Raw genomic sequence first — 15882 nt, forward strand, 5'->3', positions numbered from 1 at the left:
GGTAACCTATCTAGAAGTCAGAAACCTTTGATCCTAAATCTCTGCTGCCTTGCAGGATGTTTGGGAGAAGGAAAGGCTAAGGAGTAAACCATACAAAAATCTGGAGTGTAGTCCCTAAAATAGTTGGATAGTGCCTTGTACACCTTTTTCTGACAACTCCTGTAGCTAAGCTGGTGTCAAACGTATTGCTCTGATTTCCTTTGGACCACATCAGCAAGGTGGAGAGGATAGATATTGTCCTCTGGGTAGCCCAGGACCTCCAAGGAGGTCACTTCAGTGCTGCTAATGCAGCAGTTTGACTTCAACCCCTCCCTACAGGTGCACTCCATTGTCTCTCAGACAGACTGATGCCAACAAGTGGTTTGGCACTAAGGCAGAGTAAAATAAAGTCAATAGAGATGTGAGCAGTGGTTGGAGATGGGAGAAAGCATTCAGGATGACTCAAGTCAGAAAAAAATGTTGATCTTAGCCCTAAGGACGTTTGTTATATGTAGCCCTTAGGTTTAGGATTTCTGAATATTCTTTTAACTGCAGGAAAAGCCTGGAAGTCCCCTGGCCAAGCTTCCCCATGACAGACACAAACAAGTATTTAGGATTTTAAACAAAGCCCTTTTGATCATGCAAATTGACTAGCTCCTGTTCTGACAAAAAATGCACTTGAGAAAATGAACACATAAATCACTTCTTATCAGACAGATCTCTGGGGAAATAGTGGAATAAGAACTTAAAAAGAGACATGACCACACCCACACAGAAAAGAAAACCTCTGCTGGTTCCCTTTTGGAAAACAGAGAGCCAAAGCATAGCATTGTACTTGGGACTTGGTTCTAGTTTATTTTAGACCCCAGGAGATATGTGGGAGGAGGCGTGCCACTGCAAATTTAAGGAGGCTCCTCTATGCTGGGATGGGCAAATTCCAAGACCTCATGCCTTCATGAGGGCGAGGAAACAAGACACCTTCTCTTAAGTATTAGAAGCAGATTTTCCCAACAAAAAGGAGGCCATACAGGAGGGTCAGAGCTGGACAGTAGCTTGGGGCAAGATGTAAAAGATGGATCACATCATTTTATTCTGAATTAACATGGAATAACTGGTCCCACAGCTTCTATAATCACAGCCCTAACGCCATACATAAATATACTTTGAAAGTGTGGGCTTTCTTTAATCATTTAATCAAATTAAATATTGTATTTCCATCTTCTGCCTTAGAAGGTAGTCAAACATGTTATCAAGGACGTAACTAATAAAGCTTGTTATATGCCATATTTTGGAGTAGATCATTTACTATACATTTACCTCATAACTGCTTTAAGTGTTCATAATTTAAACATGTGGGAAATGCACAGATCTCTTTTCCTTCCTTGTTATTTCCCAGCCCTGTTAGAAATTGTATAAACATTATCATAATCATAATTTGCACCCTGGCTTTTATTTATTTAGGATGGCTTATATTTGAAATGTTAAAAACAAAGCTGCGGAACAAATAATATATCATAAATTGGTATTTAGAGGGTTGATTAGCAGGAAGCCTCACAGAGCTACAATTCCAGAACCCTTAACAGAATCCTTCGGGGCAAACAATGTGCTTCAAATGTAAGGTGCTATTGCTTCAACAGCTGAAATCACAGCAAATAAACAAAAATTCTTCAATGTGTTTTGATGCACCAAGAACTGGAAAGAGAAAATTTAGTTCAATTCTAGGGTGAAATCACAGCCAGCAGTTTCATTTAGAAAAGGTAGGGCCACCAGGGAGCAGCTCCTCCACTGTTTGGATCAACATGTGATCCATATATTGATGGAGCTTCTACTTGTGGCCAGTTCACAGTTCTGTGGGTACTGGGTTGCAGGTGTTGAAACTGCACACCTGTGCACACTTAAAGGGGGGTGGCGCTGTGGTCTAAACCACAGAGCCTAGGGCTTGCTGATCAGAAGGTCGGCGGTTTGAATCCCCACAATGGGGTGAGCGCCCGTTGTTTGGTCCCTGCTCCTGCCCACCTAGCAGTTCGAAAGCACGTCAAAGTGCAAGTTGATAAATAGGTACCGCTCCGTCAGGAAGGTAAACGGTGTTTCTGTGCGCTGTTCTGGCTCGGCTTAGTCATGCTGGCCATATGACCCAAAAGCTGTACGCCAGCTCCCTCGGCCAGTAAAGCGAGATGAGCACCAGAACCCCAGAGTTGTCCGCGACTGGACCTAACGGTCAGGGGTCCCTTTACCTTTACGCACACTTAAGTAAACCCTATTGAAAACTGCCAGATTTACTTCCAAGTAGACACAGTCAAGTTCCTGTTGCATACGGGTCTATTTGTACTTTACCTGAATACCCAAAGTGCAGGTCCCCTCACTTCTGAGAGAAAGTGCATGTCCTAATAGCCACAGCATACTGTTCTACAACCTTACATTTGAAGAACACCAGACAGGGGAACCTTTTACTATAAATCTCCCTTCTCCCTCACCATAATCTGAAGTGACACTCCTGAACCCTCAAATAAATAGTACTCGGCTCACTTGGTGATTTAAAATGGAGTGAAGGGGGGTGGGAGTAGGAAAAGAGAAAGATCCAAAGCATGAGGTAAACAGAACCACTTTGTGTGAAATATAGAGTGCATTCACCCAGGGAAGTTTAAGTTTATGCTTTCAGCTAGAGGAGGTGCAGCTGCTTCCTTAGCTTGTGTGTGTGTGTCAGGGGCCCATCCACTATAAAACTGATGCAGTTTACAGTTCAGGGCCCCTAATCCCAGAGGGGCCCTAGAAGCGAATTTAGTGTACATTGCTTAATTTATTTATTTTTACACGACTCAACTTGATTTTTGTGTGTGTGTTTATATTTCAACAAAGTTTGTCAGTCAGTAGCACAGATGGTGTAAAGGTGTGGTGAACTGTCCTGGGACAACCCCACTGAAGAGGATAACCTCATTGCTGGTTGCATATATATATATATATATACACGCGCGTGAGTGCATGTATGCGCTCTGGAATAATGAAAGTCGGCTTCCAGCCATGAAGAAATAAAGGCGAAACGTTGAGTCAGAGCGAACAGGTGCGGGGGCAGAGGAACTAATGGAGAACAACCTCCGGCTCCCCTGCAAGGCAGAGTCTCCCGAGGCCGAGCCTGGAGCGCGCCAATTCCCCGGCGCCTCCTTAAGTCCCGGCCCGGCCTCCCTCCGCCTCCCCGCCCCCTGGCCCTGACTCGCCTTCCCCGCCAATTCGCCCAAGTCTTAGAATAAAGTTCGGGGCCGGCAGACTTCTTTCCTCAGCGCAGGAGCGAAGTGGCCCCGCGGAGGTTTTTCTTCTCGCCGCCGCCGCTCGTTCTTCGCCCCGCAACATGGCCTCGGCCGAGCTGGCCCAGAAGCTGCAGCGCCGGCTGCTGCGGGACGGCAGCACTTCGGAGGCTCCTCCCGAGGACGGCGACGAGCCCGCGGGGTCCGAGGCGAGCCTGGCGGAGCCGGACGACGACGACGACCAGAACCCCGTGAACGCCTCCGCGGACCCGGAGCTGAGCGCCAAGCTGAGTCGCAGGCAGGACATCAACGTGGGCGCGGCGCGGCCCCGCTTCGCCCAGATCTTCAATCCTTACACGGAGTTCAAGGAGTTCAGCCGCCGGCAGATCAAGGACATGGAGCGGCTCTTCCGACTGTAAGCACCGCCCCGTCCCCGGCCCTCCTTTCCTCCCTAGCCCGGGTTCCTGTACGGAGTGGAAGGCGCCTGCTTCGGAGTAGAACCGGGCGGCTGCACGTGCGCTTGGAGTTGCACGGATGCGGCGCGGTTCTCAGCGCCTTTAGTTCAGAGGTGTAAAAAAAAGAAAATCCCGTTGAGCTCCACGGAGTAAGCAGCTCCTCTGCTGATGGAGATCGGGATTGCATGCAAGCCATGCATGTTTTCTAGGCAGGGGAAAAAACCCAACCCGTTTAGTTCACTAGGATTTACTCTCCAGTAAATGTGTGTGTGTGTATGTATGTATGATGGCAGCTTTAATGTTGCGGCCTTTAACTAGTAAAACGTTCTGCAACCGAGCCTTCACTGGAAGCACGGGCTGAATCCGGTCAAGTACTATTTCACACGACTGCTGGTTTGGTAGCCACGGGAAAAGTGCCTTGAAGCTCTTGTGATCTGGGGGTAGGTGTGAGTGGTTGGCTATTGAGAAGCAGCAATTTTGTCCGCCGCCGCCCCCCCCCCCATTCTTAGTGGTTGTATGAAATGAAAAGAGAACTATGACCTTCTGTATGTTTACTCCGAAGTAAGACCCATTCTGTTCAGTGGAGTTTACTCCCAGGTAACTGTGCATAGGATTGCAGGCTAAACCCAAGAACTGCTTCTGTAGAATGGATGTCAAGCTTGGTTTCTTAACTAGGAGTTCTTTAATTGCAGCTCTTTTCTGGAGACGCCTGAGTCTGGGTTTTCACTTATTTTGTGCAAAGCAGGTTGAGAATAGCCTTGCAGAACTACATCTACCCTGGTCGTTGTGGAAAGTAGAGCTTTTAAGTACCCCCCAGGTTAGTAGCATTCAGGTGCCTGCACTTCTTTCCTTTGCTACTCTTCCTGCAGTACTGTATAGTCTTATGAATGAGAAAAAGTGAAAAAGGATCTCTATTTTTATTTTATTTTTAAAGTTTACACTCACTAAGTTGTAAAACAGGTTGCCGTTTTCAACTTGCAGAACTGGGACCACTGTGTGTGAACTGCACCTCTTGTATCAGTCATCTCAAGGTTTGTTTTTCTTCTGTGGTCTAGCTTTGGAGCAGTTTATACTTGGTAGCAATGCTCAAAAGCCACACTGCAACAACAAAAAAAGTTTGACCGTCCCCATCTCTGCAAAGCCAACTGCAGTTATATTTAGCATGTTCCTTTTAAGTCGTGAAATATGACTATTTGTCACTTGTTCCAGTCTTGCTTAAGCACCCTTTGAAAAGGGACTTTTGGGGCTGCCTTTTCTTAGTAAGTCTATGCTAGCATAGCTTCCTTAAGTCAGTGTTGCAATTACGTGTCCCACTGAACTTAGTGGGACTTACTTCCTAACATGCGTAGGATGTGGAAGTGTACTGGCTGATGTGTTCTGAAAGTTGTAGGTTGTAGTTTAATATTGTCTCCTAGAAAAACACTATTCAGGCAGTGTAATTGGCTAGTAGTTTAAACTGTCTGGGGTGGTAGTGGTGTTTTTGTTTATTACTATGCTAAGTATGTTAGCACTACTTTTATCTAGTTGATAAAGGTTTGTTTTATCCATAAACCTGTAGTCCTGGAAGAAAATGTGACCCCAAACAGCTATTTATGATGGTGCTGAAATAGCCATTGTAATGAGGCAGGACAGCGCATTATGAGGTGTATAGCTATAACAACTCCATCAGCATTTAGTGTTGCAACAAAGATCCCTTGACTTTGACTATGGTTTTCCCCTGATTGGTATTTGTTTTGTTTAAGGAGAGGCTGTTGGTGGAGCTAGGGACCAAGTACAAAGTTGATCACATCCTTGAGATAGAAATCTGAAGACATAAAGCACATCCCAAGCCAAGAGAGTGGAGATTGTGTAACCAGTGAAACTGAAAAAGAGGCACACTTTCTGTTCCACTCCCCTTGAGACAAAGAACTGAAATAGATTGCCCCCATCAGACGGTTGCATGAAACCTCAGAATTAAGGAGAAGCTGCTTGATACTTCATTTCATTATTATTTAATAACAAAAATTGTAGCCCACCCTTCATTATTTTCTGTAATTGCTACTAATCCACCCACCTGAGCCTTACAGCACAGAGCAATTGCAGGGGGTTGGACTAGATGACCCTCGGGGTGCCTTCCAACTCTGCAAGTCCATGATTCTATCCCAGCACTGAAAGTGCTTCTGAGACCACGCTGCTCTTAAATAACATCCACGTGCCTCTTCTTGTGGTAGGTAGAAATAACTGCATTTTTACCAGTACACTGAAGGGCAACTGCATTGCTCATAATGCAAAGCCCAAGGGCAGAATTAACAGAATTCTTTATTACCAGAAGCAAAAAGACAAGCACTGTCTGTGGGCTAGTTATGAAAGACAGAAGCAAATGCTGTGTATTTTACTTCACTTTAAAACAGGTGTAGGGAACTTTTGGGTGCCAGGTGTAACTAAATTACAACTCCCATCAGCCCCAGCCGGCGTGGCTAATGGCCAGGAATGATGGGGGCTGTAGTTCAGCAACCTCTGGCAGGCCAGTGGTTCCCCACACCTGCTTTAAACCACAGTAGCAGTTGTGCCTCCATTCTAAGGAAAGCTGCTAGTGCCATAATGGGAGGGATATAAATAAGCTGGGTGTTAACTAAGACCACTCATCAGTCCAAGGCCTGGTTTCCCACTTCCATTACATGTCAACACTGTGAGCCTCATTAGGATTTTTAAGGACCTCTGTAACAGTACAGAAGAGAGACGTCGCCTCCCCATAAGAACATTGCAGCGACCAGGAAAGTAGTATCTAGCTTTCCTATGCAATATTGAATGCATATGAGCCCCATGGGCTATAGACCTTGCAGGCTATGCCCCCTTGATTTTGGCCTCCACCTTCCAGGTAACAGCTGTCTTCCCATTCTGCCAACATGACTTTCCTGCCTAGAGGTGAGCTCCAGTCCAGCTCCCATGTAGAGTCAGGACATCTCCAACCCTCAGTGCCAAGGCACTATATTACAAGTGGGCTATGCGTTTCTTCCAGTATGCATAAACATGTCTTGCTGCAATTTGAGGCTGTCAGTAGGCGGCTATGCCAACTCCAGGGGGATGACAGAACAACAGGTGAGTGAGCAAGCAAGCAGTGTGGATGGCCCAGGTGAGCTGTTCAAGAGAGATGGGGAAGGCCAAACTGCTCTCTGAAGTGCCTCCCACTCTCTGTTAAACATGGCTGCATTGAAGTTTGGCAAATCACTCTCTGAAGCACCTCCCAACCACCTTTAAAAGTGGTTGGGGCTTGGGGTGACGCGGGGGGGTGACGACAACGGATTTGATCAGATGTAAAGAGGGGAGGGGTTGGCCAGGTGTGGAGAATGGGGGCCCGGCAAAGCAGAGGCAGCAGCCCCTAGTAAAAACATAGGAACGTATAATGTGTTTTGTGTCAACAGATCCTTGGAGATTTTGCTCTGTAGAACTAGAGCTGAAGGTGTCTGTCACATTTGTTTGTTGATGTGTCTGCTCTAGTTGTGTATAACATTGGGGATGGCATCTTCATTTGTAGGTTCAAAGGGTATGTGTGGTGAAGGTGATGGAGGCTTAAACCTTTCCCCTTCCTCCAGCTTACCTCCTTATTATATGCCTTTTCCCCAGCCTGGCTCTGATGCCAGAGCTGAGAGAAGCAATTGAAGCAACTGAGTATGGGGAGGAAGGCAGGTGAGGGGGGCGTTTTTGATATAAATATGAAGAAACCTCTCCCCCACTTCACATGTCAACAGGACAAACACAGCAACTACAAGCTTGGCTTTCCACCTTGGGTCTGTCAGAAAGCTCAGGAGCTGGTTGGGTTGGGTTTTGGAGACCTCGAGGACTGTAGCATGTGGGGAGGAGGCTTCTTTGAAGCACACAGGGGAGATCTGCCAGTGCAGACAACTGCTGATGCAACTTTCTTTGTTCAGCCCTAATTAGGTATTGATAAGCTTTGTTCACAGTCGCCTTTACCTTCGAATAAAACCATTTTTCAAATTGTAGAAGGCACAGCGGCTAATTAAACAAAATCATCTTGGGGTGGGGAAACGGCGGATAATTCCAGGAGGGAAAAGAATAGTTATGAGTGTCTTCCAGATCAAATAACACCTAGGAAAACAAAGCAATTATTATTCAGCGTGGGGATTCTACGGAAAAGGGTTTTCCTCAGTTTTGCCAGAAAACCTGACAAATGCACACAGCAGAATTTTAGCTTTAGAAAACTTGGCTGGCTTCAGAGTCCAACATCCATTTGTTTTTTGTTTAATGACGTCCATGTTATCTTGTTTTTATATTCTGCTGGAAGCTGCCCAGAGTAGCTGGGAAAGCCTAGCCAGATGGGCAGGGTATAAATAATAAAATTATTATTATTATTATACCAACTTGTATTTAAACACTTAATAACAGTTTTACAGAACCTCCATGGTGGTCTACTGAAGCCAGTGACCAACTCTTTATGTTTTAGTGTAGGAAAAGCGATTGACAGCAGAAGTAACAAACAAAATAGTTTAGTCTCAGGTGGTCGTATCTGGAAATGCTGTTCCCCACTCCCCAGACTTGTCTTCAACAATCAGTGAATAAATGTGGGATACTTTGCCCTGAACATCTTGGTTAATAGCATTCAATGTTCTCATTCATTCTTTTTGACCTTTTTTGAACCCAGCTCTAGCGCTGGCCGTTTGCCACATACTAAATAAGCTCCAAAGGCCAATTGTGTGCTGTGAAGAATATTTCCTTTTGCTCCCTGCACGTCAACATAATAAAGCACATTCTAGTTCTAACGTTGCTAGTCATCCAGAAGAGCGATTTCAGATCATAAGAACATAAAGAAGAACTTCGCTAGATTAGACGAAAACTGCATTTAATCTAGCTTTCTGTTCTCTCACAGTGGCCAGCCAGATACCTATGGGAAGTCCATAGCCTTCTGCTACTCAGGATTCTTAGCAACGGATAGTCAGAAATTAGCTGGGCAGCAGTCACATTTTGTGACTGGCAACTGGCCTTTTGCGACTGGATGGAGATGTCCAGGTACCACCTTTGGTGCCTAGCATCTTCACCTGCCTGGCCAGGTAATTGAGGGGGTCTGCAGGGTAGCACAGCAGCAAAAGACACATCTGGCTTGTCCATGAATTTGTTTAAACCCCCTTTAAAGCTGTTCAGGCTGGTGGCTAACATGATGGCAAGTTGGCTTACATTTGATGCTAAACCACAGACATTGTTGACCATGGTTGATAACCCATAATTAAAGTTCAGGTGTCTGACAGACAACCACTTCAGCTATGGTTTGCTACACCACAGAATAGTTAAAAGCTCCAGAAAAAGCATCCAAGTTTCAGGGTGGGCTGTTGTTGTTTGTTGTTGTTGTTGTTATTGTTGTTTTCCTCTTTATAGGCTACTCTGCAGCTTTTAGAGGGTGACGGCTGCTTAACCACAGCTGAGGAGGAAGTCTTTATTCACGTATTATACTAAACAATGGTTACTATTAATGTTGGGTGGGGCCAGAACCAAGTGTCAGTTGTGCACCCTGCTTTCTCTATCTCTACTGTTATCCCCCCCCCACTTGCCATCCATTTGGAATTAGGCCAGGGGGTGCCATCTCCCTACCTCTACAAAGGAAGGATGACATCTTGAAGCATTGACAACTTAATATTCATTGCTAGAAGAATAAAACACATTCATCTGTAAAGAATGGCTACAATACTTTTCTGAATCTGTTTCTTGTTTTTGTTTAAAGTAATAATGATCTGAAAAAGTAACAAGTGATGGATATGCAGGAGTGAATCAATGTTGAATCTTAATACCACTAGGAAAATAATGCAATGGCTTTGTAATTATTCTTCTCCAGGTGCTTGCGTGGGGAAGATATATGTTACATTTTGCGTGTTTTCTCGACAGAAGCATCAGCATGCAAAACAACTTCCAAATATCAGAATCTGGGAACCTGAACCTCCAGAATCCCAGTGAAGTTCAAATCTATTGGCTTGTATATGTGGGCATCACTAATCTATAATTGTTAGTGGAAATCATTCAGCCTGAATGATCTGATTTGTTTCAAGCTTCTCGCCAAAGAAAATTACTCTCTTCTGGTGATTTAAAATGTTCATCCTCTTTGACTGGCAAGAAATTAAAGGAGTAAGGAGAAATCACTGCCCCTATCAGAGCAATGCGGGTGTATCCTGTCCAAGACCATATTTAAAAAAAACAGCCACCCTGCCTTTCTGGCTCTGGCATGATGTGTAAATATTGCAGCAAAACTTGACTGATCTGTGTTGTGTTTACACGATTTTACTGCACTCAGTAAGCAGACCTGTTCCCTGGTGTCTAGCATGTACAAATATACCCTCTTGGAGTGGGGGTGGTGATGTGTAGACTGTGAAATGGGAGTCGTCGTCCCCCCGCCACAATTTTGTTAGTGCATATTCTTGAAGGGATACCTAGTCTTTTGATTTTATCTTTGGCTGTGATCCAGCTGTGCTGTGGCTTGCTTCCCTGTCTGCCAGACCACTGCCTTTGTGCCTTTTCAGCCAGCTGCTCTGGGTAGTATAAAGTTCTTTACTGCTGTGTTAATCTGGCAAGAAAGATTGCGGGGGGGGGGGGGGAGTCCCCAACCGAAAAGGGAAGTGCCTCTTTTTAAAACCTCATCCATCATTCTTCTCTGCCAGAGATACCAATGGACTGCCATGTGCAATAGTCAGAAGGGATAGGTTTGTACAGTGATGGTTCGGCTGCAGAGATACTTTAATTATGAGAGCCTCTGAAAATAATCTCTGTACACTGTTGGTGTGATTTGCACATTCCTTCAGTCAAATTATTGCAGGATAGTGTGTGGGAGAGAGAAGGGGGGGGGAACACACTGTATGAAAGAGTGGAGCAGGGCTTGCTGTTGCTGTTGCTGTTGCTGCTACCACCACTACTGCTAACTTTTCTGTTTTGATTAAACACTCCTCTTTAATTATATAGGGAATGTGCCAGATCTGCACACCCAAAGCCTGACTCTTTTCAGCACTAGTGCATGCCAGGAAGGGAGCAGTGGTATGACATTGCAATCAGTCATCCTCCTGTGTCAGCCTGTTGGAGAAAAGGAAGTTGTAGTTGATCCTCCAAGCACTTCCAGATGTTTTGCAAGCACTGAAAAATAGTCAAAAGTCCTCACTGTGAAAGGAGTTACAGTCTAGATGCTAGAATTCATGGGCAATTTTTGCTAGTGTAGAACACAGGCTCAGCTGGGATTAGGAATGGTATCTTAATCTACTTTTTCCACTGTGGACAGTGTTTCTTTAGATCCACAGCAGGGCAACAACTTCATTAGGACCAACCAAAACATCATAAAATAGTGAGAAAACTTTCAAGCTCCCCAGAACTCCACCTCAGGCTAGAACAGCCTTCCTCATCCTGCTGCCCTCTAGATAGGTTGTACTTGGAAAAACAACTGGATGGCACTAGGTTGGCAAGACAAAGCTAGATATTCTTTAAAATATCTAGCTTGATGAAGCTTTCTGGAGAACCTGAAAGCTTGCTCACTTTTTCTGATGTTTCTGTTGGTCCTAACAAAGATGCTGCCTGACTGTTTATACACCCACACCCACCTGAAACAAACACAAATGTATGTCTATAAATGGACCAGCCCGGGTACCCAAATCCTTTTTATTTTTTTAAGTGTTACTCTTTCTTTCTTGTTATGCTAATTAGACACCCTTAATTTGGAATACATCTAATAGTTGGTTTTGCTAGCCCCTAGGTATGCCTCTGGTTGTTAATGGACTCTCTAGTGTAAAATTTGTATACTTCTGGTGAATACTATATTGCTGCTCTTGAAGCTTGACATCGTTTAAGTTCATGTATTATTTACAGGTATCTGTTCCGTGTATTAAGGGTGATTATTTAAATGAGATTTGGTAAGCTCTTTAATTTAGAGCAGTTCCCCTTCCCTTCCTGTGTTGTTTTTCCCATGTTGCATTCTAGATTAAAAACCCTTTGGACTTGGGCTCTTGTATTCTGTAAAGCACATTCCATGCTGATGGAACTGCAATAAAATCATAATAAGAATTGGTCCTTAATGAATAGTTAATACAGTAAATAAGATAATATATAAAATAAAAATGCCACTGGTTTGTTTTTTCATGTTTGGAAACAAAAAATGTCTAGCCTCGAAAACAGAGAGTAGAGAAAGGTATTTCTAAATTTTCTAGATTGACAACATTGAGCGCATGAAATCTGAGTTGCTGATGTTGGAACATTACAAGAGAGCACACTTTAGCCAACCTTAATTGTTGGTTAAAATTAGTAGCTGTTGCTTAGACCAGCAGCCTTCTCATTTCTTGTATCAACAGTAAGAACCAACAGGAATTTCTAAACCATATGTCTATTTCTAGAGCAAATGTCTGCTGATATGTAGGAGGCATATGCTGGGGAATTCTTTTGGAGGGTGGGTAGGAGGAGTGAGGCTGGAAAGCCTGGTGTATTTCACTTTGTTCTTGACAAGTGCTATAGTAATTTCTCTTTCTTTTCACATTTTTGCACCACCTTTCTGAGAAGCTCAAGGCAGCAGACCTCCCCAACCCCCTCATTTTACTGTCACAAGGCTGGGCTGGTTTGCCCAAGCTCACCCAGTAAGCATACACAGTCACAGAATTGACATGACCCAAAGGGCCATGCGGTCCAACCCGCTGCAATACAAGAATATTTTGCCCAATGTGGGGCTCAAATCCGCGACTCTGAGATTAAGAGTCTCATGCTTTACCAACTCAGCTAACCCTGATCAAGTGGGATACGAACTCCCACCTCTATGGTCTATGCTTTGAGGTTCTATTACAATCAAGCGCTGTGCAAATGTGAAATGAAATGAATGAATATGCCTGATATTCATCGGTGCGCTCTTTAAAGGCTGTGCGGCTCCTACGGGCTTTTCTACGAGGTGGGGGAATTACCCCACCTCCTAGAAAAGCCAGCAGAAGCCGCGCAGCCCCTTTAAAGAGCGCACGGCTTTTGCCTGCTTTTGCGGGAGGTGGGGGAATTCCCCCATCCCCCGCAAAAGCCCACAGGAGCGAGAAGGGACGGACTCCGCCAGTCAGTCCCTTGTCCCTCCTTGAAGAAAAGCCTGCTTTCCCCCACCACCAGCCTCCAAGCCGGGTTGGAGAGTAGCGGGAAGGCGTCACGCGCCTTTCCGCTGCCCCCCATCCTCTGGGGCTGGCGATGGGGGAAGCGCTGCTTTCCCCCACCGCCAGCCTCAAAGAGCAGACTCTCCTGGCTTCAGCAGAAGCAACGTGAAGCCTCTGGAGCGCAGGCTTCGGAGGCTTTGCGTTGCTGTCGCTGAAGCCAAGGAGCCTGCATTCGCCCCATAAGACGCACACACATTTCCCCTTCATTTTTGGAGGGGAAAAAGTGCGTCTTATAGGGTGAAAAATATGGTGATTAGCTGGCTGTTTCACTATGAGAAGTCTTCCAGAACTATTATGGTCCTGTTCCTCACAGTTTTGGAGAAACTCTTCACAGTATTGCAGCTCACCTTCAAACCGTTCTCTGCTCGGGGCAAGCTGCTAGTTTCAGTAAGTTCTGAAGATTGAGCTTGTGAGTCTGCCTTCAGGTCTTGCATTGCTGATACCTGCAACGACGCTTCATTAGCTCAGTTTCGTTTATGAGGTGGTCAGTGTGGCAAGAGGCAGGAATGCCTCTAATTGCTCCTGCATTGCTAGGGTCAGGCCATTCGACTCTCAAAGTAATATGTGGTAAGTACTACAGTCAAATACTACAAAGCCAATAATATCCTTGTTTAGGTGGCAGCCTATATTTTTCACTGTCATTTTAGGACCTTGCAGACGTTCCCTCTGGTTCTCTGAACTCCTAGAGTGGGATCATGTTCCAGGTTTCAGTGTAGCTTGAAATGGGCTGTTTGCATACACAACTGTTAAGTGCATTTGCTTGGGAACTCTGGAGCCATTGGGGATCCTGAACAAATGGAAGAGGATCCTATGTGTGTACAGTTCTATATACATACAGCCCCTTTCACACTTCTGCTGAACACATGGAGGACTGAGACAACAGGTGCATCAATGGAGGCAGAGACAGCAAATGTTCCATTTCTTCCTCCACCTGTTCAGTGCCTGCGTAGTCCTAGTGCCATCTGATAGCAGTTGCAAATACATGGACATACACCCATCCCCGTGGTCTAAATTTTTTTGTCCTTTGCATTACAATCATAAATGACTTGTCTTTTATTGTTGCTGTGTTAATGTCATTTTTTAAAAAAGTACAACTGTTTGGGCTATCACTGAAAATCCAAGATAATAGCAACTTCCTTTGAGTATTGCTTTTTCTCTTTATAAGGGAGATAAGAAAACACTTGATGAAACCAAGCCCTTTGATACTGTATCACAGCTGTGTACAACTAGGTTTGTCGGGGGGGGGATAAAAATTAAATTATTTCTTTGTCCTGTTCCCTTTATCTTGATTCCCTTGTGTTTGGTTGCTTAAATGAAGGGGAATTCGTTAGTTTTGGGGCTTCACAAAATTTGGTTATATGTCCTTTTTTGTTACATCTGAAACAAGTACCGTAACTCTCTTGGATGGAGCCTTGGCCTCCCTCTTTAGAGTGGGACATACAGTTCATTGGGTTCATCAGTCCTGGTTGGAGGGCTTCTCGCACACTCCTTACAAACATATTCAAAAAGGGTGGCTTCTAACTGCATTTTTTCTCCCTCTATCACTGGGAGCTTGTTGAACTGGGTCAAGCCCTCTTTTTTCACATAATGTTAACACATTGATTGCTATCTCTGAAACAAAATTGTAGCTTCGTCTGCATGAATTTGTTGGTGTGGCATCTTACATTATCAGCACTGAAGAAATTCCGTTTTGCTTTTCAAATTTTATTTCATCCCTCAAATTAAACAGATAAGCATCATGCATTCCTTACAATGTTATACTGATGCCAGCAGTTTTTGCTCCCCTAATTCTGGCTCTTTTTTTCCTTACAAAAAGAAATTTAGGCTGCAATCCCATGCCCACTTATCTGGGAGTAAGTCCCATTTAACTCAGAATGTGCTTTTGAGGAGAGATATTTAGGGTTGCATGGGACGCGGGTGGCGCTGTGGGAAAAACCTCAGTGCCTAGGACTTGCTGATCGTAAGGTCGGCGGTTCGAATCCCCGCGGCGGGGTGAGCTCCCGTTGTTCGGTCCCAGCTCCTGCCCACCTAGCAGTTCGAAAGCACCCCTAAGTGCAAGTAGATAAATAGGTACTGCTTTATAGCGGGAAGGTAAACGGCGTTTCCGTGTGCGGCACTGGTGCTGGCTTGCCAGTTGCAGCTTCGTCACGCTTGCCACGTGACCTGGAAGTGTCTTCGGACGGCGCCGGCTCCCGGCCTCTTGAGCGAGATGAGCGCGCAACCCTAGAGTTGGTCACGACTGGCCCATACGGGCAGGGGTACCTTTACCTTTACTATTTAGGGTTGCACTGTCAGTCACATCCCTCAAGAGAGGCTGGCTTTGGAAATACTGGCACTTAGAATCCTAGATATTTCTTAACAACTAATTTCACGTAAGTTGAGATTAGAATTGGCTTGATGCTTTGTGGGCAAAGATGGCATTAGCAAAGGAAAGGTGCTCAGGGCATTATGACTTACTAGAGGCCTTGTACCCAATGTTGTTCAGGAATTCTAAGAAAAGTCCATTTTCGAAAAGTCCAGTCTGCCATCTTGATTCAAAATGATGTTCAGTTGTATCCAAACGTATGTGGAAACTCTTCTCCTTGATCTTGGGAACCATCTTGCAAATTTTGGTTATGATATCTTAAGAGGTGTTCAATACGTAGGAGACAGACAAAAAAACAACTTTCCAAAACATATAGTAGATTTCATCCATGGTACTGATTGAAGCACAGGAGGCTTTACTGAAACTCTGGGGGAAGCTCAGCCGTCTTTATATGCCTGAAATTATACATGCAGCTTCCTGTAAAAGAGAGTGTTGCAAATTAGTTTATTATAACTTCTACCCCCCTTGCCCTTCAAACAATTTCACAGGCAGCTTACAAAATAAAAAAAAAAATCAGAAGCTATACTGTTAAAAATCATTAGCCAACTGTTGCATATTTGGTGGGGTGGCAGGGATACCCAGATAAGGGCCTCAGATATCAAAGTCTTAGTATCTAGGCAGGCATATTTGAAGATGGGCGTGCTAGCCCCCAAACCAGCATTTTGTATTGAGGCCTGAAATGGACCGGGATCCAGTGCAGTTGATGAAGC

At 44.8% G+C, this 15882-nt stretch overlaps 2 protein-coding genes across 2 annotated transcripts in view; one reads left to right on the forward strand and one right to left on the reverse strand.

The window, feature by feature from the left end:
* LOC310763727 (nuclear body protein SP140-like protein) overlaps positions 1 to 15882 on the reverse strand; it is a 116934-nt gene that overhangs the window by 83422 nt on the left and 17630 nt on the right. The window lies entirely within an intron of this gene.
* EFHD1 (EF-hand domain family member D1) overlaps positions 3058 to 15882 on the forward strand; it is a 28890-nt gene continuing 16065 nt past the window's right edge. The window contains exon 1 of the mRNA XM_083616380.1: positions 3058 to 3633. Coding sequence (XP_083472506.1) covers positions 3323 to 3633 — 311 coding nt within the window. The 5' untranslated portion in view covers positions 3058 to 3322. The remainder of the gene's footprint in view (positions 3634 to 15882) is intronic.

This window comes from Podarcis filfolensis (genome assembly GCF_964270895.1).
Source record: "Podarcis filfolensis genome assembly, chromosome: 5".
Classification (NCBI taxonomy): domain Eukaryota; kingdom Metazoa; phylum Chordata; class Lepidosauria; order Squamata; family Lacertidae; genus Podarcis; species Podarcis filfolensis.